The 26,407-nt window shown below is 42.9% G+C and overlaps 1 protein-coding gene across 1 annotated transcript in view; it reads left to right on the plus strand.

The window, feature by feature from the left end:
* pacrg (PARK2 co-regulated) overlaps window positions 1-26,407 on the plus strand; it is a 113,192-nt gene that overhangs the window by 22,225 nt on the left and 64,560 nt on the right. Inside the window, exon 2 of the mRNA XM_036593991.1 lies at window positions 6,680-6,814. Coding sequence (XP_036449884.1) covers window positions 6,680-6,814 — 135 coding nt within the window. The remainder of the gene's footprint in view (window positions 1-6,679; window positions 6,815-26,407) is intronic.

Raw genomic sequence — 26,407 nt, forward strand, 5'->3', positions numbered from 1 at the left:
TTTGAGAGGCTGTTTTTGTTCTGGCTCAGAGGCCAGTTGTCTTGTCTGTGCTCTGCCACAAGCCACGGCGGTGTTGAAATAATGTGATTCTATTTTTGGCTGAAGAGCCAAAGTCCCACCGTTGAAGAGAGAAAACTGTAAACATTTTGTCTGTAAAAGATTCAAACTCAGGTGCATGCTCAAGATTCAAAGATCTTTAATGGAAATCACATAAAAAACATAAAAGTTATTCTTATAAACATGTGCACTGGTGAGCTCCTGCTGGTGTGGGTTCACTGCTGGTTCTTCACTAAAGCTTCTCATGTGCTAATAGACAAGAGCTCCACAGCCACACCTACTCACTTCACATATTAAAAATCAAGGTGTTTCTGTTGTTATAGCAGGGGCATTCTGGACTTCAGCTTCAGGTGCCTTTAGGTATATTTTCATAATTTTGCAACTAATATTCAATATTGTTTAGCAAGCAGTTTAATATTAAATTAGTCCTTTATTTCTCTGTTTTCTGCTATGGGCTTGAACCATGATCTTCCATGTAGAGAACAAATGACTTACTTTTTTAAGCTTTTTCAGAAATAAGGTTTATATTCATTCATATTTGTAGAACTGTGTAGTAAATAAAACTATATATTTATTCTTTTTTCTACACACTGACAAATGGTTCTTCTAGAGTTCGATAGTAAAGACTGAGTTGCTGTATAGAACCATGAACATTCAAGGAATCATTTGCATGCTTAAAGGATTTCTTGCATGGTGAAATCGTTCTTCAGATTGACAGAGAATGTGTTGTATACAGTTCTACATAGAACTGTTTTGAAAAGGGTTCTGTATAGCACCAAAAAAAGGTTTTTTTCTATTGTTACAAGCTTGACATTGTAACAACAGAAGAACATTTTTGGTGCTGTAGAACCATAAACAACACATTCTCCATTGATCTGAAGTTTCCGTTTCACCATGCAAAGAACGCTTTAAGCATGCAAATTGTTCTTTGAGTGTTCATGGATTTAAATAGAAATCTTGTTTATACTAAAAAAGCCTTAAAGAACCATCATTTTCGCATCAAGAGTGTACCTTCATAACGTTAGCGTTACAGTGTGATTAACTCAGGAGTGTCCAAAGTCCAGCTTCAGGGCCAAATGCGGCCCCCAGACAGATTGTAATCTGCCCGTTTCGTCTGTTTTAGAGTGTGTTTTAAGTGGCCAATACGCTGCAGTTCTTCCTTTCACCTGATGGTGGCAGCAGTGTTGTAAAATTACAGTGTAATGCTGCACTGCGATAAGAAAGTTAGCTAAAGTTTAAGAGCCTTTCTTCTCTGACTGGACCTGCAGCTTCATTTACTGACCACATTTAGTCCAGACTGCAGCCGTAAAACTCAACACTGAGAACCGCTGATTTAGATGGAAATTTCTAATGTTCTAAGACACATAAGCTGGACGCCCGTCCCACCGCTGTTATTTAAAACTCAGAGCATAAACTTCGTCTCCTCTGTGGACCAGTTTCTGCTCCTGCCATGTTGAACGTTATAAACTTTTGCTAAGATGTGACGCACATGTGCAGAACGTACTTAAACTCTCCGATTGGGAATGTAATCGAATACAGCCGTTTACACGGATATTATTCTTCTGTTTAACGGATTATTTACAGGATTACACACCTTGTTAAATCAGATAGAAACTGTATTCTGAATGGTCTCAGTCGGACTAGTCTATTCCATCTGAGTGTCACGGATTCCTTCTTTTCTCCCTCTGAGTGTCTGTTTCTTCCCCTCTGTTGTAGCCATGTGTCTTTTGTTTTCTTGTACCATGTGCTTTTGTTGTTGCTCTGTGTCTCCTCCCTGGTCCTGCCCCCTTGTTATCTGTTCCACCTGCTTGTAGCTCCGCCCCTCATTAGTCCCAGGTGTGTCTCATTTCCCCTCTGTGTATTTATACCCCTGTGTTTGTTCAGTCTTCGTCTTGCATTGTGAATGTAATCTTGTCTCTTGTTTGCTTGTCGTGCTTGTGGTTTGGTTTGTTTGTTTGTTTTTTTATGGACTCTCATTTCAATAAAAACTCGCATTTGCATCCCGCCTCCATGCCTCAAACGTTACACTGAGGTGTTTACATGGACATATTCAATTCCGATTGAGCTATTAATCAGATTATTAACGGATTATCGGGCTGCATGTAAACATGGCTAATGCTAACCTGCCGCAAGCAGTGTTCTCAAGATTTGTTCTTTTATGTATGACATCCTTTAATGTTGCATACGATATCGTCCACCTGAGAGGGTTAAACACATTTCGTAAATTTAAACCAAGTTTAAAGTAATGGTGCAACAGGATTCATTTTAATTTACTGGAAAAGTAATCCAGGATTACAATGATGGTTTAAATGTAACCCTGATTATTTTTAAATTAGGTTTAATGTTTGGTGCAACACGATTAACAGAAACTTTGCTTTAATTCAAGTTTAAGCTTAATCCTTGTTGGTACTTATTGGTACACCCTATATTTTGAATCATTTGTGAATCTTATTTCGGCCCTCAGGCCCTTTTTGCACAAAGTTCAGACGCCTTGTAAGGTACAAAATTTACATGAGGGTGACCGCAGGTCGACCACAGGCCGACCGCATGGGCTGGACTAAAAGACAGAACAGTGCGGAGAGTTTTGTCATTGTGTTTGCACAGCAGTGCAGCAGAGACGGGTGAGGAGGAGGGAGAAGAGCTAAACAAGCTCCAAGAGAAACAGATGACTCAAACACACACACACACACACGTGTCACAGTCTGCTATAGTGTGTATAAATCATTTGATAGCAGGGGGTGTCTCTGCTGCACACACTCAACTCCCCTGTCTGCATTTACCCCCCACTGCTCTCTCTCTCTCTACTCTCTCTCTCTGTCTCTCGCCCGGTGTGGTGTAGTGGGGTAGAGTGAGGTGTCAGGGGGAGAACGGTGTGATTTGATTTAGCGTGGGCTCACTCTGTTCCTAATCCAGAGCGGCTCCCTGATTTAAAGCATTATCCCTGCGGGGGGCGCACACATTTGACCTTTTTGCCTGTAATTTCACTGCTGATGAGGGCTGTGTGTGTGTGTGTGTGTGTGTGTGTGTGTGTGTTATTCTTCTCTACACACACAGTAACACACAGAAGAGACTAAATCACGAAATGAACCATAAACTAAACTTCCCCACAATGAATGTAGCACACTGAAGGTCTTTAAAGGGCCCATATGATGGAAAATTAACCATAATTTTTAATTAAAGGGTTTTAAGTATTATGTAATCTGTTCAGGTTTCAAAGTGTACCATAATGTATGTATATCTACCTATTCAGTCTACAGCAGTTTAGCCCCTCCCATACAGTTATAAGAAGTGTTTCAACTCGGACTGTTTTTTGAACCAGGAACAACTCAAGGCAGCCAATCAGAACAGAGCTCATTTACATTTATCATAAAATGGTCATGTAGAAATGAATAATGTTTTTGGTACATAAGACCTCATAAGAGGACCTCAGGGGGAAAAAACACTAGGATACGGGCCCTTAGAGGTTGTTGCCAAGACAACAGCAGTAGGTCGAGTGAGTTCATGTCGCCTGTAAAATTTAACAAAAATGGAGCAAAATACGAGAATGTCACATTTTCACCTTCTGAGAAATTACTGTCATCAGGAAGGACATTCGTTTGAATGAGTTTATTGGTCTGAAAAGCTCTTAAGGCTGTTCAGTTTTTAGCCAGTTTTCATCCACAACAGCCTCCTTCCTCACAGGAGAGCCTGAGCATCCCTTTCGGTTCCATCAGGCAGCTGCCTGCACATCTGGGTTCCTAAGAGAACGTGTATGTGTGCTAGAACACTGTCAGTAACTCTACTTTTTAGTGAGTTTACAGAGCCTGAAAGCTCTCACCCCATCAGTGTTACAATCATCAACCATCACCATCACAAACCATCAACAATCACCATTGCAAACCATCACCACTATCATTAACCATCACCATCACAAACCATCACCACTATCACCATCAACCATCACCATCACAAACCATCACCACTATCACAACCATCACTAACCATCACCACTATCACCATCATCAACCATCATCAGCCATCACCACTATCACCATCACCAACCATCATCAGCCATAACCATCCCAGACCATCACCACTACCACCATCGCAAACCATCACCACTATCACCATTAACCATCAAATCACTAACCATCACTACTATCACCATCAACCATCACCATCACTAACCATCATCACTATCACCATCAACCATCACATCACTAACCATCACCACTATCACCATTATCAACCATCACATCACAAACCATCACCACTATCACCATTATAAACTATCACATCACAAACCATTACCGCTCTCACCATCAGCAACCATCACTCACCATCACCACTATCACCATGAACCATCACTAACCATCACCACTATCACCATCATCAGCCATCACCATCGCAAACCATCACCACTATCACCATTAACCATAACCATTGCAAACCATCACCACTATCACCATTAACTATCACATCACTAACCCTCACTACTATCACCATCTAGCATCACCATCACAAACCATCGCCATTATCACCATTAACAATCACAAACCATCACCACTATCACGATCAATCATCACAAGTTATCACCAATATCAGCATCATCAGCTATTACCCTCAACTATCACATCCATCACACTCAACCACAACCATCACCATCAACACCTTTAACATTATCATCACTACACCAACCCTCACAATCAACACCTTTGACGTTACCATCACTACACCACACCATCACAATCAACACATTTTTACATTACCATTACTACACCACACCATCACAATCAACACCTTTGACATTACCATCACTACACCACACCATCACCAAGACCTTTGACATTACCATCACTATACCACACCATCACAATCACCATCACCAACCATTACCACAGCGTCCAGCATCACCAGTCATCACTATGACTATCACTACCACTGTCATCCCCCACCATCACCACCACTGTCATCAAAACCATCATCACCATGACTAACCATCAGCACAATCACCATCAGCAACCATTACAATCACCATCACCAACCATCAGCATTATTTCCATTACCAACCATCACAATTGCCATCAACCATCACCACCTTCACAATTGCCATCAGCCATCACCACCACCATCCATCAATATCGGTAACCATAGTCATTACTATGCCACACCATCACAGTCACCAACATCGATTTAAACCCTACAATCTGTATATTTAAAACAGAGTGTTTCAAAATGTTTTCATGAAAAGAAGTCAACCAACTTCTAAGACTGAACTTTGGAGGTGTGGAGAAACATCCCTGCAGATCCTGTAGAGGGCGCTCTCTGACTTTCATACACAGCTGTATATACGCGTGCATACATGTTTATGCGTGTGTGTGTGTGTGTGTTTGGGAGTGTGTGAGGAAGGTAATTGGGTTGCTTCTGGTGATGTGCAGCCTGACCTTATCAGAGAAACCTCAACCACACACACACACACGCACACACGCACACACACACACAGACTTTCAGTGGCTGTGCGTTTTGGTAATAGACAGAGAGAGAGAGAGAGGAACGACAGAGAGGGAGAAAGAGAGATCGAGATTAAGGAGAGAGAGAAAATACAGATAGAAAGGAAGGAGAAGGATAAAATAGAGAGGAAGGAGAGAGGGGGAGAGAAAAAAGCAAGAGTGAAAAAGACAGAAAGAGGAAGGAAGAGAGAAAGAGCGAGGAAGGAGAGAGGAAAAGAGAAAGATAGAGGAAGAAAAGAGAAATGAGAGACAGAAGAGAGAGAAAAAGATAGAGAGGAAGGAAGAGAGAGAGAGGAAAGAGAGAGACAAAATAGAGATAGAGAGGGAGAGAGAAAAGACCAAGAGAAAAGAATACAGAGAGAGGAAGAAAGGGGAGAGAGGAAGGAGAGGCAGGGAGAGAGAGAGACAGAAGAGGGAAGGAGAGAGGAAAGAAAAAGATAGAGATTAAGGAGAGAGAGAGCAAAAGACAGAAAGATAGACAGAGAAGAGAAAGAAAAGAACAGACACAGAGGAAATAGAGGGGGAAGAGAGAGGAAGGAGATAGAGGGAGACAGAAAGAGAGCGAGGGAGAGAGGAAGAAGAGAGGGAAAGAGAGGAAAAAGAGGGAATAAGAGAGATAGAGAGGCAGAAGAGTAATGTCTAGCTCTGAAAACAAAACACTGAACACAACACTGAATGTGTTATAGAGTAGGAGTGAGATGTAATAGAGATGTTATAAAGGATGGTGAGATGGTCACTTGTTGGAATATGAATGGGAAACCTCTTAACACCCAACATGGTATATGTTTACGGAGAAAGTCCCGCCCTTCAACGAAAAGAGCCAGAGATCCGCTCGAGCGCAGCAGCCAGAGCAACCTGAGCTAAACATTACAAACAACTATTTATGATGATTTTGTCTGATTTTATCAGTGATTTCAAATATGTTTTTAAAACGGTCATCTGACCTTTGGAGTATTTTGGTCTCTCTCCTTCCAGAGAAAGGGAGTCTGCTGTTGTATGCCTGGAAATAACTGCCTGGTGGTGTTACCAAGATGGCCGCTGAGTGAACAGACTTTCCTATAAGGACTTTGGCTGTAACGCTGCTGTCCTGCAGGCTGAGGAGATAATTCACTATAACTCCCTCTTTTGAACAGGTGGTGGGTCCTCCTGCTGCAGGAGCCTTCAGAGAGCGTCCATCCAAACCCACGGCCTTCCGCAAGTTCTACGAGCGCGGAGACTTCCCCATCGCTCTGGAGCACGACACCAAGGGCAACCGCATCGCCTGGAAGGTACCGTACTTTCCACTGCAGTCCGCCAGGACAGCAGTGATGCAGCTGTTTTTGGAAAGGGTTAAAAGTAGGGCTGCCGAAGTTAACGCAATAATGATGCATTAATGCATCTCACTTTAACGCAGTTTAAAAAATGAATGCCGTTAACGCAGGTTCTTTTTGACCCTATGAGTGACCCGTAGTTCGGCAGCCTTCATGTGAATCAGACTAGATTAGAAGTTGTACTTTCTGAATCGGTGAATGATGGAGAAAGGCATCTTTAGCAGGAAGCTCCATATCAAAACTCTACCAGGCAGCTTGACAAAACCAAGGCTGTGTGTAGTTACTGCCAGAGTTTAGTAATCATCGGAGAACATCCAGCCTGTGATATCACATGCAAGCCAAGCACACATCTGACGCTGCTATCACATGTTTGCAATAGAGACGAGAGCAAACCAGATATTCTGTTGTTTTCTATGGCATGCGCCCGCCTCCCGGGCCCCAATGACGGCCAGGACGAAGCCGAGCGAGGACGAAGCCGGGCAAGGCTGGTGGGGATAGGAGAACCGCAAGCAAGTGGGGGATAGGGCACGAGTCCAGAGCCCCGCCTCCTGGCTGCTGCCTCCGATCCCGCAACTTGGCCGCCCGGGTCAAAGCGAGTTCAGTAACGGAGAGGTGGAGCAACAAGCTCTCTTTCCCTCTCGGCTCAGGTGCTCAGGCATGAACGCCTTTAAAAATAGCAGAGAGGGAACAGAGAGAGAGAGAGGGACGAGCAACAGAAGAAAAGACTGAAGAGCTGAAAAGCTTAGTTGGGAGAAAAGAACTGAAAAGTCCAGTTCTGAAGCCACTGAAAGGTGGCCAGTTTAGCTTCCTTCCTGAGCCCAGGGAGGCATAGGTCTTGCTACATTTCCTTAGAGCCACAGCAGAAATTCAAAACACAAATAAGCGAGTGCAGAGCGCCCCCTGCCTTTCTCCACCTAAATAAACACTCTGCACTGAGAAAGCTCTATTCTGATAATCAGCCATATTCGCTGGCACCATGATCACCATGCCAATGTCTGCATAACTTCCTGCCATAGTCAACCGCCCACCGTGGTGAAGAATGACTTTTTTTCAATGCAAACTTGTGAACGTAGCATAACACCAACAGCGTTAGCCCTGCTAATACGGGACAGACTACACTCGACAGTGTTCGGAGGAAAACACTGGACGTGTTAACTTCCAGTAAAGCCTTGGGGTCGCTTCATGACTTTTAACGTCCTAACAGATTATAAAAGACTGGGTATTTCACACCATCAGATTGGTTTCTGCAGATTTACTTGGGCGACTGAAATATTGGGGATCACACACTAAATGATTAGGGATCACACACTACTCAACTTTGTTGCTGAACTGAACTGAACTCACTGAACTTGCATGAACTCCCGTTACTAGGAGACGCAAATGAACCAACACGGAGCAGCTCAAAGCTGCTGCTGTTTTCTCTGCCGTTTACGCTGACACAGTAAAGAAGCAGCAGGTAAACATGTTTGAGTGAGGCTCAGATTTAAAATGTGATCAATGTGGAGTTTTAAACATACATAAACTCGATTGTGCCTTAAACTCAGGTCATTAAACAGGTTTGCTCCACAAGTGAGAGATTCTTCGGCATTTTTCTTTGTTTATTTGTGTATTTTTTTCTTGTGTGTTCTCAGTTTCCATTGGCTGTTGCAAGAGTCCATTCAGATTGTGTCTCTGATCAGTTTACACTAGATTACATTCAGAGTTGAGTCGGAAAAAATCAAAAGTTTGATAAACTCCGACTGGCCTGAAACGCGATCAAGAGACCAAAGATCACGCACTACTCAATTCTCTCTCCTCCGACTGACCCAACAATCCGCAGACTAGTGTGATTAATCGTGATCAGCTGCATAAAGTTGTGATTGATCACGATTAACTACATAAAGTCGTGCGATTAATTGCGATTAACTACATAAAGTTGTGTGATTAAGCACGATTGACTACCTAAAGTTGTGCAATAAATTGTAATTAACTACATAAAGTTTCACAATTAATCACGATTAACTGCATAAAGTCGTGCAGTTAATCGGGATTAACTACATAAAGTCATGCGATTTATCACAATAACTACATTAAGTTGTGTGATTAACCACGATTATCTACATAAAAGTCATGCAATTAATCTCAATTAACTACGTAAAGTTGTGTGATTGATCACCATTGAGTACATAAAGTTGCGCAATTAATCACATATAACTACATACAGCCGTGCGGTTAATCGCAAATAACTACATAGAGTCATGCAATTAATCGCAATTAACTACCCAAAGTTGTGCAGTTAATCACAATTAACTATGTAAAGTCGCACGATTGATTGTGATTTGTGAGTTTGGACTGAGCCTTCAACATGTGGTGGTAGTATGAGGGGAGACTGATCAAAGGAGGGGGAGAATTCTGGGCAGCTCCTGCCTGTAGGTAGAAGGCCAGCCCCCTGATTGGCTGATGGAGGGGTTTCAGGCACGTTACCCCCAAATTTTAGTTATTCCATAACTCAATTTAGCCTGAGTTCAAAGACAAACTGTCTCATGAAGGAAGGGATTCTGTCCATCTCACTTTGACCCTCTGCTGTCATGATCCTGCTGGGAAGCTGCTGTTGTTGTCCAGAGAAGTCCTTTAGGAGCGCAGTGAAGATAAATGAATGTGTTAGAGGTTCGGTTCTTCCTTCAGTGGGGAAATAGTTCCATTCATTCCAGTTAAAGGAATCAGCTGTGTGTACTCTCTCTCTCTCTCTCTCTACCTCTCCCTCTCTCTCTGAGCGAGCTCGTCTCTGTTTCCAGGTGAAAACCCCCTGAAAGCTTCACTATTAATTATTAAAAGCAAATTTTAAAATGAATCTGCCTGCGCTATTGAAAAAATAATGTCTCTCTTTCCTCCGCGCTGGTATTGCGAGTCGCTGGCAGCCGACAGTAAGTGTTGTATGAAATTGTTGCTGTCATATCTAATGCAGCTGTTCTGCTTATTAATTTCGCTGCTGCGGCTGCCGCCGCGTGTTTTTCTCTCCAGATTCGCCGCTTACACTCCTCACCTAAACGTCATTTACACCACAAACACACATTTACTACACAGACACACCGAGACTGTTCACACCCCAGACTAGAGCTGCACAGCATGGGCATCAACTTCCACGTTTGCTAAAGCTTTTAGATATCACACACTCTTTAAAATTAGGGTTCTTTGAGGGTTCTTTAGCAAAGAAAATGGTTCTATATAGAAACATTTCATGCTTAAAGAGTTCTTTGCATTTTTAAATGGTTCTTCAGATTGATGGAGAATGTGGTGTATATGGTTCTATATAACACCAAAAAGGGTTCTGCTATTTTTGCAATGTCAGTAAAGTGGCCCGCTAGTGGAAGCATGAGGTGGGTGTTTCCAATAAAGTGGCCAGTTAGTGGAAGCACAAGGTTGGTGTTTCTTATAAAGTGGCCAGTTAGTGGAAGCACAATGTGAGTGTTTCCAATAAAGTGGCCAGCTAATGTAAGCGCATAGTGTGTGTTTCCAATAAAGTGGCCAATTAGTGAAAGCACAAGGTGGGTGTTTCCAATAAAGTGGCCAGTTAGTGAAAGCACAAGGTGGGTGTTTCCACTAAAGTGGCCAGTTAGTGAAAGCACAAGGTGGGTGTTTCCAATAAAGTGGCCAGTAAGTGAAAGCACAAGGTGGGTGTTTCCAATAAAGTGGCCAGTTAGTAGAAGCACAAGGTGGGTGTTTCCGATCAAGTGGCCGGTCAGTGGAAGCCCAAGGTGGGTGTTTCCGATAAAGTGGCCCATTAGTGGAAACACAAGGTGTGTGTTTCCAATAAAGTGGCCAGTTAGTAGAAGTACAAGGTAGGTATTTCCAATAAAGTGGCCAGTTAGTGTGAATTTTGAATGATACCCAGTTCTACTTGAGTGTGAGTGTGTGTGCATGTGTGTGTAGGTAAAAGAGCTGTAGGAATGCTGGAGTGTTTAAATGTTAAGGGCAGTGTGTGTATGTGTGTGTGTGTGTGTGTGTGTGTGTGTGTGTGTGTGTGTGTGATATTAGAGCACCTGAGGGGGAGGAGGAATATTTTTAGTTTCTCTGAGTGCTCTTATACCTCTCTCTTAGCTGGAGTACCACTGTGCATGTGTGTGTGTGTGTGTGTGTGTGTGTGTGTGTGTGTGTGAGGAGCATATGCAGCAGGCTGATAAGAGTGAGCGCTAGGTGTGTGTGAGTGTGTGTGTTGTAGATGGTCCTGCTGTTATTTCTAAAGCTTCGGAGCACTGCCTCACTGTTACAGAGAGAGTGACTTGATTATGTGGTTTCTGACACTGTTATCTATAAACATAGACTGGTAGTTCTGTACTAATTGGTGGGTATAAGCTTACATTACTTTTAGCTACATAGCCTCATAGCTCATGTGCTAAAACTACAGAAACAAACTTCAGACACCAAACATGCTGACGTTTGGGGTTAGTGGGAAAAGTCTGGTTTGAGCTATCACTTTAAAGGGGAATTCCTCCAATATTTCTAAATTCCTGCATAATTAAATGGTTAAGATGTAAACAGAGTGGTTCAGTGTGAAACACTCCGTTCTGGAGTGGTGAACAGAAACCAGACGTCCACCTCTAAAAGCTCCTTCACAGGAAGTTGTTACATGAAATGGTTATAAATTCACTGCCTGATGTCTGAGACACTGTTTTATGATAGTTTTGAGAACTTAAACTCCATTCAAGGTGGGAGGATACATGATATGCAGGGTGTTGTGAGGCAGAACAGTCCCCAAAGAAAACTTCTGATTTCAGATTTTCCGCTATTTTCCATCATTAACATTCCATATAAAACTCAGAAGACACGTGTAGGTTCACTGGTGGTTTTGGATAGTAAATAAAATGTCTATATTTGTGTTGTAGTCATGGCGACCCCTGGTTCCAATCACCACCACTGTAAAGAAATCTGAACCATTTCACTTTCAGTTCTTGGGAAGTGGGTGGAATTCCCCTTTAGTGTGAGGAGAGGTTCAGCAGAGATCCAAAATCATTTTTTTCAGCCACCTTTTGTGCAGCTATGGCTGTTTCTGAGGGAGCAGAGAGTCTCGCTCTGCATTCTTCAGCAGATTTCTTTCTTTTTCTTTGATTTTTTTTTCTGACTTGACTTGGTGGCGCTGAATAAAATCGAAGATGCATTTCATAAGAGCATCAATGCAAACCCGATTTGTGGCACTGAGCCTCCTGAGGGGCTGTAAGGGGGTGGAGGAGGGGCTTTGGCGGGGCGGGGGGAGGCTTTGGGGAGCGATCAATTAATCTGATCAAGTGCTTTAGGAAATGGAGAGTGTAAGTGCTCCGCAGGGACGCACATCCATCTCCCCTCACAGATTGAATTATTCCAGGAGCAGCAGCAGGAGGAGGAGGAGGAGGAGGACACAGTCGTAAAAGGAGCCCACAGAGAGTGAATATGTTATAGTAAGTGCATTGCAGGCACAGCATTAAAGGGGAATTTCACCAAGTTTTCAAAATTCCCCCATAATTCAGTGTGTGAAATGTAAACAGAGTGATTCAGAGTGGTTTGGTGTGAAATGGTTCAGATTTCTTTACAGTGTTGGTGATAGGAACCAGGGGTCACCATCCAAAACCACCAGTGAACCTACACTTCTGAGTGGTTCTGAATGTTGATGATGGAAAATAATGAAAAATCTGAAATAATAAGTTTTTTGGGGGCTATTATGCCTCACAACACCCTGCGTATTATGTATCCCTCCACCATAAATGGAGTTTAAGGCCAAAATCTGTCAAAACTATCATAAAACAATGAGAGCCATGATCTCATCTTATTTTAATGGTAACACTCTCAACCGTCAGGATAATCAGTATGAATTACTGTCACAGAGTAACAGAGTCTAGAATGGAGGAGTTTATTTCCTCCTGACTCATATATCTCTAAACTGATCTCTGACTCTTGCCGTGTTATCAGACCACGTTTTGGATTATGGTGTCTCTGTGGAGAGCAGCGAGGCTTTGAAGGTGAGGACACACAGATTTCCTAGCATTTGCTTGGTGTACTGGTACCGGGACACTGATCTAGGGATTCAACATCTGTTAGCATTTGCTTGCTAGTTAAACCAGCTGAGTTCAGAAATGCTAGTTTCCAGAAACCAAGAAAGTGAAAAACTACCAAACTCATGCAAAAAAGTCAGGAGTATCTCCATTTCAGGCATTGTAAAGAGTGTCTTCTCTTTCGTTTTCTTGTCCATTGAGCTGACGCTGTTTGCAATCAATCCTTTGAAATGATGTTTGATGTGTCATGTTATGCGTTGCTGCTGTTTGACTGGCTGTTTCATGAAACTTATTCCATTAAGTTCAGACAATTGCAACTGTTGTGGATGTTGAGAGTCAATTGAGTTGCAGGGCGCATTGCAACTCAAGTGCAATTTAGTTTCATGTAGGTTTCAAGCATCTAAAATTGTGTGAAAGTTTCACGATGTAGAGCCCACCTGAAGAGGCAAAATTTGGACACCAGACAGTCTTGGCTGATCAAATGCCTTTGGGATAACTGGACAATTGTGTAAATTAGACATTTGGTTGAACTATTTAGGTCAAAACATCCTCTGTTTGGTCATCATTGTGATGTACAACTCCATTTCTGTGTCTGTGTGTGTTGACCCAGCTAAAGGTTGACGCTTCATTTAGATGGTGTGTAGATTCGGGTTGCTGAGTGTTATCCCGTGTGCAGCGCTGGGGGGCTTATCTGCAGGGCACGCTGACGCTCCGGGACACAATAAACCAATCCCACACACACACACTCACACACACTGCATGCTCCACAGAGATACGGAGCGCCGCCTCTCCCGGGACACAAATAAAACAGCCACAAATAAAACTACCAGAGAAAAGCAGAGTGGAAGTGGGGGCTGATAGGAGCGCTCAGGGGGCTCAGAAAGGACAGGAAATATCACACATACACATACAGACAGCCCTCCAGAGAGCTTCAGCCCAAGAGAGCGAACACACACAGAGAAATCTCATCTGTGAGCTAACGGCTCAACAGTGTCCTTCCTCATCCTCATCCTCATCTCATCCCAAACTCCACACGATGCTGCAGCCTGATCGCAACCCACAGCCTGCAGCCTAACCCTGACACTGCACTAAAACAGACACTTCGACAAGCGCACAGCAGAACAGCTACGGGCTGCTGTACCATGTACTCCTAAAAATAAAGGTTCCAGGCTTGGACGTTTGGTTCTAGGACAAGTGGTACTTAAAATATTCATAATTTATAAAATAAAACACGTGCCTTTTGTACAGATGTTTCAAAACATTGGTAGAAAGTTGTAAAATTGTTAGAAGTGCTATTTGTCATTAAGATTGTTATAATAGTGGGGTTGTTGGGGTTCTTCTGGAGGTAGAGCTGTTGGAGGTGTGATTGGTAGGGTTCTTCTAGAGGTGGGGTTGTTGGAGGTGGGGTTCTTCTAGAAGTTGTGTTCTTGTAGATGGGGTTGCCAGCCTTTTTCTTGAGGGTTGAGTATGTCCTAGACGTGGAGTTGTTGGAGGTGGCCTTGGTGGGGTTCTTCCAGAGCTGTTGGAGAGGGATTATTGGGTTCTTCTGAAGGCAGAGTTGTTGAAGGTGGGGTTAGTGATGTTCTTGAAGTGGAGTTGTTGAAAATGGGTTTAGTGGGATTCTTTGGAAGGTAAAGTTGTGGGAGGTGGGTTTTGGTGGGGTTCTTCTGCAGGTGGGGTTGTTGGAAGTGAATTATTCAAGTTCTTCTAGAGATGGAGGTGTTGGAGGTGAGGCTGTTGGAAGTGGTGTTTTTGGAGGTGACATTGCTGGAGGGGTTATTGTTGTTCTTCTGAGATGTTTTGGAAGTAGGGCTGTTGGAGGTTGTTCTGGAAGTGGCTTTTTTGGGATTCTTGTGGAGGTGGAACTGTTGAAGTTCCTCTGGAAGTTCTTCACACTCTGTCATTTACAAAAATAGTTCTTTAAAGAATCTCATATTTAAAGGTTCTTTATGGAACCAAATGTGGATCTTGTATGGCATTACTCCAAAGAACCCTTTTTTAAAAGGTTATATAAAACAAATGTTGTTGTAGGTAAGTGTGTAATGACTTGAACGCAAATTTATAATTACAGTTTGTTTTCTGTAACCACTTTTTGACGGTATGTGTTGAAGAAGACCGTCAGACACAGACCATGATGAAGGAGATGATTTGATGAACTGAAATTGGAGACTGAATGGATTCTGTGAAACGTGGAGAGTGATGGCTCAAACCTCTTTGTTAAATTAACTAACAGCCTATTAGTTAGGATGCAGTGTATCGATCGACTAATGTGCATTTGTGCTGGTCCCATCTAGCTTAACGAGCCGTAACGATTCCAGCACGGCCTTGTGGTTAATGCATGCGGGCATGTGGACACGATGATGTCACACCACTGCCAGAAAAGCCCATGAATCTCCTTGAGCGGCCCTCAGGGACCCGACCACCTCAACCCCCATCTCTTCTCTTCCTCAGAAAATAACTCTGGATGCGGAAGCTTGGCCTGCACTGCCAAAACAGGCAGAGTAACAAGTGAATATACCTCATAAAAACGTGTGCAGTAAAGCTGGTATTTCTCTGTTTGAGATACAGTTTCTTACAGAGCACTTAACACATATTAAAAAGAGTACTGTATTTTAACCCTCTGGGTTCTGAGGACATTCTCTCGATTTGTGCATCTCTTCTTAAACTCTCCTTTAAAGGCTCTTCATATAACATGATACTCATATGTTTAATATCAAAAGGCTCTGTTATCTTCATCACTACTTTCCAAAACCACTGCAGCAACTTCAGCAGCTGTAAACTTTCTGCACGCCATTTCACATGAGTGTCCAATGAGGACTGAATAAAGAATGAAGGGTTTCCGGCGTGCGTGTCCATTGGTCAGATTCACACAGAATGTAGACGAACACACGGACCCACCAGTTCCACACAGTAAGAGGCAGATGACGTGTATCTCAGCCCCTCTTCATAGCCTCATAACTCCGATGTGAGTCACGTATGATCTTGTGATGAGATGGAATGTAAAGGGCGACTCTACAGATTCAGGAAATGTTTGAACTAGATTTCTGCACTGGATCATCACAAAGATACAGAAACACATATAGAAACAGAGAATTTGACAGGTGGGTGAGTTTGTGGACCCCAGAGGGTTAACTTATTCAGGGCTGAATAAGATAACCTGCAGTGGCTGAGCAATTTTCTTCATCCAAGAATGTGCTGTATTTCTGATTTTATCTCCTATTTTCTCATATCATATTTGCTTTCTGAGAGATGGTTTCTGCTGTGCAGGCTGGAGGCAAGATAAAACAGAATCTGAAATGGATGCTGTAGTGTGAACAGCTAAGACTACATTGAGTTGAGGGTATTGAGTGATCCTCTGGAAGTGGGACTTTTGGGGTTCTTCTGGAAGTAAGGTTGCTGGTTTGGAGGTAGATGTGGGGTCATTGTGGGTCTTTTAGGAAATAGATCATTTGGTATCTTCTGGGGGTGAAGAGTTTCAGTTTCCTCTGGAGTTGGAGTTGTTGGAGGTGGTGCTTTGGGAGTTCTTCAGAAAGTTAAGCTGTTGGAGGTTGGGTTACAGGTGGGCTTTTTTGGTTCTTCTGGAGCTGAAGACATCAAGATGCTACCTCATGATTCTGAAGGTAGAGTAGTTGGCGGTGGGGCTGTCGAGTTTCTTCTGGAGCTGAAGCTGTTGGAGTTGCGGTTATTGGGGTTCTTGTGCGGCTTGGGCTATTGGGGTTCTTCTGGAGGTGGAGGTCTCAGAGCTAGAGCTGTTAGGATTCTTCTGGAAGAGGGTTTGTCAGGTGGAGTTGTTTGGGTTCTTCTGGAAGAGGGGTTGTCAGGTGGAGTTGTTGGGATTCTTCTGGAAGAGGGGTTGTCAGAGGCGGAGTTGTTGGGGTTCTGGAAGGGGGTTACCAGAGGTAGGGTTGTTGGGGTGCTCCTGGAAGAGGGGTTGTCAGGGATAGAGTTGTTGGGATTCTCCTGGAAGAGGGGTTGTCAGAGGTGGAGTTGTTGGAGTTCTTCTGTAAGAGGAATTGCTAGGGGTGGAGTTGTTGGGGTTCTTCTGGAAAAGGAGTTGTTTGGATTATTTTGGATGAAAGTTTTTTTGGGATTCTTCTGGAAGAGGAGTTGCTTGGATTCTTTTAGATGAAAGTTTTTTGAGGTTCTTCTGGAAGTGGAGGTGAGGTTGTTGAGGCTTTACTGGAGGTAGAGTTATTGAGGTTGGGGTTGTTTTTGTTCAGGGTTTTAGGGGTTCTCCTGGAGCTGAAGTTATTGTAGATGGTAGTTCTTTTGGAGGTGTGGTTGTTGGGTTTCTACTGAAAGTGGATAGATTTGAAGTTGGGTTGTCATTGTGGACATAGTGTCATGATGGTTAGTGTTTCTTGTGAAAGAGTTCTGGCCTTAAAGATGCTAGCTGCTAATGTATCCCTAGGTGCGGTGTGGATAGTGTTAGGTGCGGTGTAGAGGATGCTGGGTACGTCCCCACTGCACCCCCCCGCACTCTGAATCAGGCAGCTATTGATTGGCATGCACACTGCCAGCAGGCTGCAGCTCCAAATGGAGCCTTTAATTAACTAAATGGAGCAGTAGCAGCTGGGCGAGAGCTGCACCCCAGCATAGAGAATGAGCCAAGACAGAGAGAGAGAGAGAGAGAGAGAGAGAGAGAGAGAGAGAGAGAGATGGATGGATGTGGTCCACTCCTGCTGTGTCCTGTAGCCTGAGGGCCGCTGCTTTGTCCTCTTTATCACTCTCCGAGCCTCCCTGTCACTCACTCGCACTGAGGATAGACATACACTCTGAACTTCACCTTTCTACTGCTGTTAGCTCTCTCTCTCTCTCTCTCTCTCTCTCTCCCGAGCACTCTCAATTCTGTCCTCTCATCCGTTCTGTCAGAGGTTAATTGGTTTGGAAATGATTCCATTCATTCTGCACCGTAATGCTGTTATCTTGCTTTTGTGGGAGGTGGAAAAAAAAATAAAGGAGGAAGAAGTGCTCCTCCGCACATGCACTTAAGCCTGATTTAAAAGAAAAAGAGGAAGAAAAAAAAAGAAAAAAAAAAGAAAGCCAATTTAATCTGTCTTGACTCTTTTTTTAGACTTTGGCCCAGGGCCTGTCCCCACCAGTCTTTACTTTAAATTATGGCAGGATTTCATTACCTTGAAAGCACCACCCCGCCACCCCTGCCACCCCCTACCCTGTCTCTCTCTCTCTCTCTCTCTCCATCTCTCTCTCCCTCCCTCTCTCTCTCTCCATGCTTTAAGCAGATAGACGGCTCTAATGTCTTTTGTGGGAGCTGAAGGTCAGTATGTTTGGATCGGTGGAAGCGCTCAAGGCTCTGTGTGATTAATGCACTGTACAGACTGCCTTGGAATTATGCAGCGGCTTGATGGCTTTACACACACACACACACACACACACACACACACGCACACACACAGACACACACTCACACACGCACACACACACACACACACAGACACACACACACAGACACACACTCACACACACATGCTGCAGATGAAAGTGCCTCCTTGCTGACTTTGTTGTGGATCAGTACAGACATTTATATTCAAATTCAGTCTCCCTGCGAGAGAGAGAATGTGTGTGTGTGTGTGTGTGTGTGTGCATGTGTGTGTTTTTGAGTGCATGTGTGTAGATGCGCCACACACTGCTGTGTCCCTGGATTCAGACACTGTGGTCAACCAGGGCCCTGCAACTCTAGCTCAGAGCTCTGAAGTCATGTCAACAGTCTGCAGTCTGCATCACGCCCATGTTAGGAATACCAGTGTAAAGGAAACAGTTGATGCTGAATTTGCTGAGCGATAGTGTTTGTCCGGTGTGCGACAGCCTTAAGAACAATGTTCCTCAATGCATAATTGCAAAGAATTTAGGGATTTTACCATCTCCTATCAATAACATTATTAAAGATTATTAAAGATTCAGAGAATCCAGAGAAATCTCTGTGTGCATAAAGGGCAAGGCCGAAAACCAATAGTGGACACCCTTTGAACCCTCAAACAGCACTGCATTAAAAACATATATAACCAAATGGGCTCGGGTTTTGGAAAGCTCTCATCAGTGAACACAGTTCATCTCTGCATCTAGAAATGTGAGTTCGGACTCTGCTACGCAAAGTGGGGCCAAACATCAACACCGTCCAGAAACGCTGCCTCAATTGCAGGAATAATCTAAACCTGGTTAACAGAGAAGTTTGTTAAACGACATTGTAAAAATGAGTTCACTGTGGTCGCATTGGTTAGGCTTTGTGAAGCTGAAGCTCAGTCAGGAACCCTGTCTGCGTGGAACGTTGAGGGAACTGTCTCTCAAAGCAGGATTAATGATCTGACCAGCCAGTTTAAACTAGTTTAAACCCTGCGCTCACACCAGCAGCGTCACAACGCAACAAAGCAGCCGGAAGTCATTTATTTTTTCGATGAGAGCTGGTGATTTCCGGCGACTGGAGGAGTGCAAACGTGGGTGACGCGAAGTGGGCGGAGTCTGCACACAACAAAGTTGAGCGGAGTTTAACTTTATGCAAATAAGGAACGAAGCAATGTAGTGATTATCAATAGGAACTGAGCATTGAGCAGCGTAGTATGCGCTTTATCTCCACCACTGTGAAACATTGAGCTCCTTCTTTGGTTCTTTTACTACAAATAGACAGTAATCGCAAAGACCAAATACTGTTTTCCTCATAAACTGACTTCACAGACACGGGAATTAAATATAAGTAAGCACAAAAGCGATATCTCACCAGGATTTTTTTGTTTTATCAGGAAAATGTGTCTGATTCAGGCTTGGCATCAATAAAACAATAGCAACCAACGGTCAGTTTAGAACTGCCAACAGGTGATGAGCATTCACCGATTTGGTCGACAAGAGGCGAAAAGTCGCTGCTGGTGTGAATGCAGGGTTAGTTTACTCAGACCCCGGTCTGTCCCTCAACAGTGGGTCACTTTTTACCAGGATACACCACCGTGGCAGCTTATTCTGCTCAGCTGATCGGCTCCAAACGGACCAAACACAAAACTAAGCGCCTGCAGAACTGCGTCGGCACGTGGAAGGGACAGATTTCTTCATGAGGTCTGAATCGATAACATGCAGCAATGTATAATTTTCTTTGTTCTGGAACAAGAGAACGAAATCACAAATATAAACGCACCCTCAGAGAGATGGAGAGTGTCACTGTGTGTGTGTTTGTGTGTTGTATATTAAAGCAGTGAATTATGGATGAGGTCGTGAGCTCAATAAGGCTGCGACCCCACAGCAGTACTAAACCTGCACACACATTACACTCCACAACCTGAGTGTGTGTGTGTGTGTGTGTGTGTGTGTGTGTGTGTGTGTGGAGGGTCCAGAACCCGCTGAGTCGGTGTGTTTTCCTCCTTTTGCAAAATCAGCATTTATTTATTTATTTATTTATTTATTTATTTATTTTTGGTCTCCCATTCATACCTCTGAGGCAGACAGTGTGGATGTGGACTTGTGATGTCCAGGTAAGTGGAAAACATTGATGCTGTGCCTCATTGCTGTTTCACACAAGTGTTTGTTTGTTGTCAGCACCATTTGGGAAAGCGTTCAAGAAATAACTGTTGGGAATAGTTTGTGTTTGTTGGCATCGTGACCCTCATTTGGCCTCAGCCTCTCAGTTTTTGGACAAATTCACAAGAACAGTTACTCTTAAGAAGAAAAAAATATACTCTTAAAAAATGGTTCTTCAAGGGTTTATTGATAAAGACAGTGGTTCTATAGAGAACCTCTTTGTAAGGAGTTCTGTATAGCACCAAAAAGGGTTCTCCTACTGTTACATGCTTGAGATTATAACAATAGCAGAACCATTTTTGGTGCTGTATAGAACCCTTTTCAAAAAGGTCCTGTATAGAAGTATATCTCTGCTGTCTGCACAAACCTCATATCTCTGAAATTAGAACTTTACAGGAGAAGGAAAAAACATTCTCACTGTTTTACAGTATAAATAAATGTAGCGTGATTATGCTAGTAGTGAACTATGCTGCCTGACACAGCTGCCTAAAAACAATAGAAATGGACACTTAAACAGAAGGTAGGACACTGTTGGGGTTTATCCTAAAGTTAGGACAGTGTTTAGGAGATTTAGTCTAGTTAGGATTTTTTCTGTGATACTGTTTACTTATCTGGAGTTAATAATAAGATTATGAAATTAGCAATCATTATTCTGTCATAGCTACTGTCCAAAATTCAGTCCATATGGAAGTCGTCATGGAGACTAAACTGATTTCAGTGTTAGGACGTTTCTGTAATACGACCCCAGGTATTTAAATCTGAAGTCTTTTGAATGCTTTTGAAGACTTTTACTGTAGCTAATGCTGCATGCTAGACAATACTCGATACAGTGATGTAATGTGAACAGTACTGTAAAGTGTTTTGCAGTAAAAAAACACTAAACTTGAGGTAAATGTGAGAAATAAACACGTTCCTACTGCGCTTCTGTTACATCTGTGAGCTTTTTAAACACAGTAGTGAAAAGTAGGACGTGTATTGTTCAGAACAAACACCAGAACAGAGTTTAGTTGTATTCGCTAGTTAACCATTTACAATGAGCACACAAACACAGTAGAACTCTGCTAATTCAGTATAACTAACACTTGCTAACTGAAAATAGTTAACACCGGTTCTCTTAGCTACCTAAATAACACTAATGCCAGCTAACTCTGCTGAAAGAAAATATCTAGCGCTAGCTAACTCTACTAAATGAAAATAGCTAATGCTAGCTAGCTCTGCTAACTGAAAGTAGCTTGTGCTAGCTAGCTGTGCTAACTGAAAATAGCTCATGCTAGCTAGCTCTGCTAACTGAAAATAGCTCATGCTAGCTTGCTCTGCTAACTAAAAACAGCTAACATTTGCTAACTCTGCTATCTGAGCTATCTTGTCCTAACTTCAGTCCTAACTAAAGTTCTCAGACTAAACAGATCAGAATCTCAGACAAACAATAACTAGGACTATTTATGCTCTGCTTTTAAATGGAAACAATCTTCGTTTAGGGTCAAATTTGACCAAATGAGATAAACAACTGTGATTAATCACGATTAGCTGAAGAAAACAGTGTGATTAAGTGCAGCTCATTACTTTGACATAAATGCTGGTGGGATCAGGCCTGATCTCAGTATGTGACGTGGCTCATGTTCCGACAGTGTTCTCTATGATGCTAACGCTAACAGCTCTGAAGGAAGCGATGTTCTGTGCGAATCCTCTCTGCTCTCTGAGGTTGTTTCGGTCGGCCTGTTCAGTGCTGTCAGCGTTTCTGTGCTAGTGTTCTCCATTTACTGGAGAACGCTGATGAAGTTTCTTGGAAGGGCTTGTTGGCAGTTGGCAGAGGCTGGAGGCTAACTGACCTAACTCAGTGGTCAGGTCTGACCTCTGTAGCTCGCTAAAGCCCTGTTTAGCGCTGAGGCTCCTCAGTTTATTAAGGTTTCACAGATTTATTGGTGTTGCAGAAAATCATACTGATAACACAAATATTGCTTTGAAGGTTATTTCATGTTACATTGAACAAAAATTTCTGAAGTGAAAAAATTTGCTGCTTTCTCAGAAATGCGATCATCTCATGATGTTATAGCTCCACCTCCATTCTTTAATATCCATATTATCAAAGAGTTTGGAAATATTGTACTGGGGCTGCCCACTTATGGCAAAAAAATGAAAACATAAATGTGAGCAGAGTACAGTCACATGACCAGTCAGCTGTTTCTGTTTTTGCAGCTGGAGCTCTGAAACATGACAGACGACAGCAGGACGGATGATGAAATGTTGCTTTATCTAAACCACAGCAGTGATATTAGAGCGTAAACAGACAGAAGCTGTGGCTGATTGATGACCAGCCAATCTGTTGGTCAGTGTGTTCCGTCTCTGAGCTTTTAACTTAATTAAAAATTAAACACTACAGCAACGAGAAGCTGTTCATTAAAGGCTTCTCCATAAACACACTCCAGATTTCTCAGAAGACCCCCGACGCCCCCCACCCCACCAGCACAGTTCACTGACATCCCACCCCCCCAACCCAATTAGGAAATATCACATAAGACGTGAAATAAAGTGACACTACAGTTACTAATCAAAATGCTGGTGATTAAAGTAGCAGGGTTCGTACGGTCATGAAAAACCTGGAAAAGTCATGGAATTTGAAAATAGCAATTTCCAGGCCTGGATAAGTTATGGAAAAATAAATAAACCCAGAAAGTTTTGGAAGAGTCATGGAAATTTGCTTCACAAATACCTGTATATGTAGTTCAGTTAATCGACTGGGAAAATGTATATTGGTTAAGCAATACTTTAATGTTCGAATGGATCAGTCACGTCACTTGACACTCTTGTTCTCTGTGTGTGGTGACGTCAGACTCCGACCTGAGTTGCAGCTTGTACTTTGACGTGGTGTAAATTCGTGCAATGCCAGGAAAATGACGATTTAATAAAGGTTGGCTTCATTTGGTCAAATATAAGGCATGGGTTGAGAAAGAGCAGGACGTGGGACGTGCAAAATGTGCACTGTGTGGTAAAACGTTCGACATTTCGAACATGGGAGAAGCAGTGCTAGCTAGCCATGCTAAAGGAGCTAAACACTAGGCTGCTGCTTCTGCGCACGAATCAACTCTCAACCCCATCACTGTTTTTTTTACCCCAGTGACCAACATGACACCCTCTGCCACCTGCAGTGCTTCCCTCTCGTCCGCCATCAAACAAGGCACCATTTCGAGTGCTGTGTCTGGAAACGAAGCCTAACTGCAGAGGTACTGTGGGCGCTAAAGGTGGCTAATTCTCATTATTCCTACATGTCATGTGAAGACACAAGCCAGTCTTTTCAGGCCATGTTCCCCGACAGCCAGATAGCTGCCAGATTTGCGTGCGGTGAAGTGTTCATATATTTGTGCCTTTGGTCTGGCTCCTTATTTTAAGAAACTGACCTTGTCCAAAGTATCGAAGCAAAGATGGTATGTCATGTTATTTGATGAAAGCCCGAACCACTATTTTACAAGCTAAACAGTTAGACATAGATTCCATAAATGTTTACTTCTGTATCAAACCACATAGCGTGACATTAATTTTAATTAAGATATACTGTGATAAATTTTGACATAGATTTTTATTCTTATTCTTCAGGTCTACACAGATGTTTCAGAGAATGTATGGTCATGAAAACTTGCCTCGAAGGCATGGAAAAGTCCTGGAAAAGTCATGGAAATTTATTGGTAAAAAAGCGTATGAACCCCGAAGTAAGAGGTACATCTGAATATTCTTATTGAAAAAAAACTTTAAAGCTTATATGTAGAATATAACCTTAAGTTCTGTTAATTTGCACTCCATTCATTTAGCAGTGTGCACCAAATTACAAGTAATCAAATGTAATAAGTCACATTACAGTGATGAAGTAATTAAAATAGTATCATTAGTTATTGCATTTTTAATTAGTAATCTGTAGCCTATTACACTTCAAAAGTCACCTTCCCACCTTAAAGACGTTTAATAAGATTCTGCAGCAGCGACGCCAAAATATTTATAGTGGAAACACTGGTGACATAGAGTTCCATTCTCTCGTACAGAACAAGCATTTTTATGATATTTCAGAATTCAAACCTGAATATTGAAGTACAGTCAGAGTGATCAGAATCAGAATCGGCAATAAAAGTCTATAATTGGTTCAGTCCTCGTCTTAGACTGAGCCATAAAGCTTACTAACATTATGAGTTTGGCACATTATTCAACAAAGCTGCTGTTTATAGTGCTGTAGTGTGCAGTGTGTGTGCAGCATGTGTGCAGTGTGTATGTGCAGCGTGTGTGCAGAGTGACAGCTGTGCAGGTGGTGCGTGGCTGTAGTGTGTGATGACCCCTTGATGAGACAGATCACTAAGCCATGGCCATGGAGTGGCCCATCGATTGAGCCCTTGACAGGACATTTACAGCTTTAATCTGGATAACAAGGATAACCTTTCACTGAGACACTGCAGCCTGCATGAGCCGCATACTCCCACCATCCTCCCACCCAGAGAGCCAGGAGAGTGGACACCGTAGACCGTCCAGAACAGGCACATTCATACACCCCGTCCACTTTATTAGAAACACCCACCTTGTGCTTCCACTCACTGGCCACTTTATTAGAAACACCCACCTTATACTTCCACTAACTGGCCACTTTATTAGAAACGCCCACATTGTGCTTCCACTAATTGGCCACTTTTTTAGAAACATCTACCTTGTACTAACTCTAACTGGCCACTTTATTAGAAACACCCACCTTGTGCTTACACAAACTGGCCGCTTGATTAGAAACACCTACCTTGTACTAACTCTAACTGGCCACTTTATTAGAAACACCCACCTTGTGCTTACACAAACTGGCCGCTTGATTAGAAACACCTACCTTGTACTAACTCTAACTGGCCACTTTATTAGAAACACCCAGATTGTGCTTCCACTAACTGGCCACTTTATTAGAAACACCCACATTGTGCTTACACTAACTGGCCACTTTATTAGAAACACCCACATTGTGCTTCCATTAATTGGCCATTTTTTTAGAAACACCTACCTTGTACTAACTCTAACTGGCCACTTTATTAGAAACACCCACCTTGTGCTTACATTAACTGGCCACTTTATTAGAAATACCTTGTGCTTCTGGCCACTTTATTATTATTATTATTATTATTATTATTATTATTGATCTCTCTCTGTCTCTCTATCCTTTCTGTTTATCCCTCTCTCTCTCTCTAGCCTGTAGCTGAGATTAACTCACTCCATTACATCTCACATCAAATCCTCTTTACTCTGTGGTACCTCCTCAGATAACAACCTGGGGAGAGAGAGAGAGAGAGAGACAGAGGGGGGACAAAACAGTGGAGAGAGAAACATGGACAAAAAGAAAAAAAGAGTGAGGGGAGAGAGAGATGAAGAAGAGAGAAAGGAGGAAGGTGGAGCTAGAAAGGGGAGAAAGAAGAAAGCAGAAGGAGAGAGAGGAGAGAGAGAGGTAGAAAGAGCTACTGTTTGATTGGGTGTTTTGTCTTTAAATGTTCTCGGTTCTATGGTGCTCTAACATTGTCTACACAGATAAATAAAGGTTCTTGTGTAGAACCGTATCAGCTTCTCTACTCAATAAACCCTAAACATCACAACACCTTCAGTCTATAAACTCCTCAGAGCCAAAGGCTTGAGTGTGAGTGTCCATAGCATAAGCACCGCCCCCTCTCTGCCCGCTTTACTCTGATTGGATTTACTCTCACTGACAGCAGCTTCAGAGAGAGACACTGAGAGAACACGTTCATCACTGAAATGTGTGAACAGACGTTCAGGACACTGTTTCTCCACAAACGGAAAGAGCGAGGTGTGTGTGTGTGTGTGGGTGTGTGTGTGTGTGTGTGTGTGTGTGCGCTGCAGGCTGTGCCTCAGGCCGTGCTGTGTTTCTTTTATCTGTGTTCAGTGCAGGAGACCAGCACAGCTCCACCTTCAGCCCTCGCACAGTAAACTCCTCTCTCAGACAGAGCACTGATCAACACGCCTATTAAACCTCCTTATTAAAGGGCCATATTACAGAAAACCAAAA

Source organism: Colossoma macropomum, unplaced genomic scaffold (genome assembly GCF_904425465.1).
Source record: "Colossoma macropomum unplaced genomic scaffold, Colossoma_macropomum, whole genome shotgun sequence".
In the NCBI taxonomy this organism is placed as follows: Eukaryota; Metazoa; Chordata; class Actinopteri; order Characiformes; family Serrasalmidae; genus Colossoma; species Colossoma macropomum.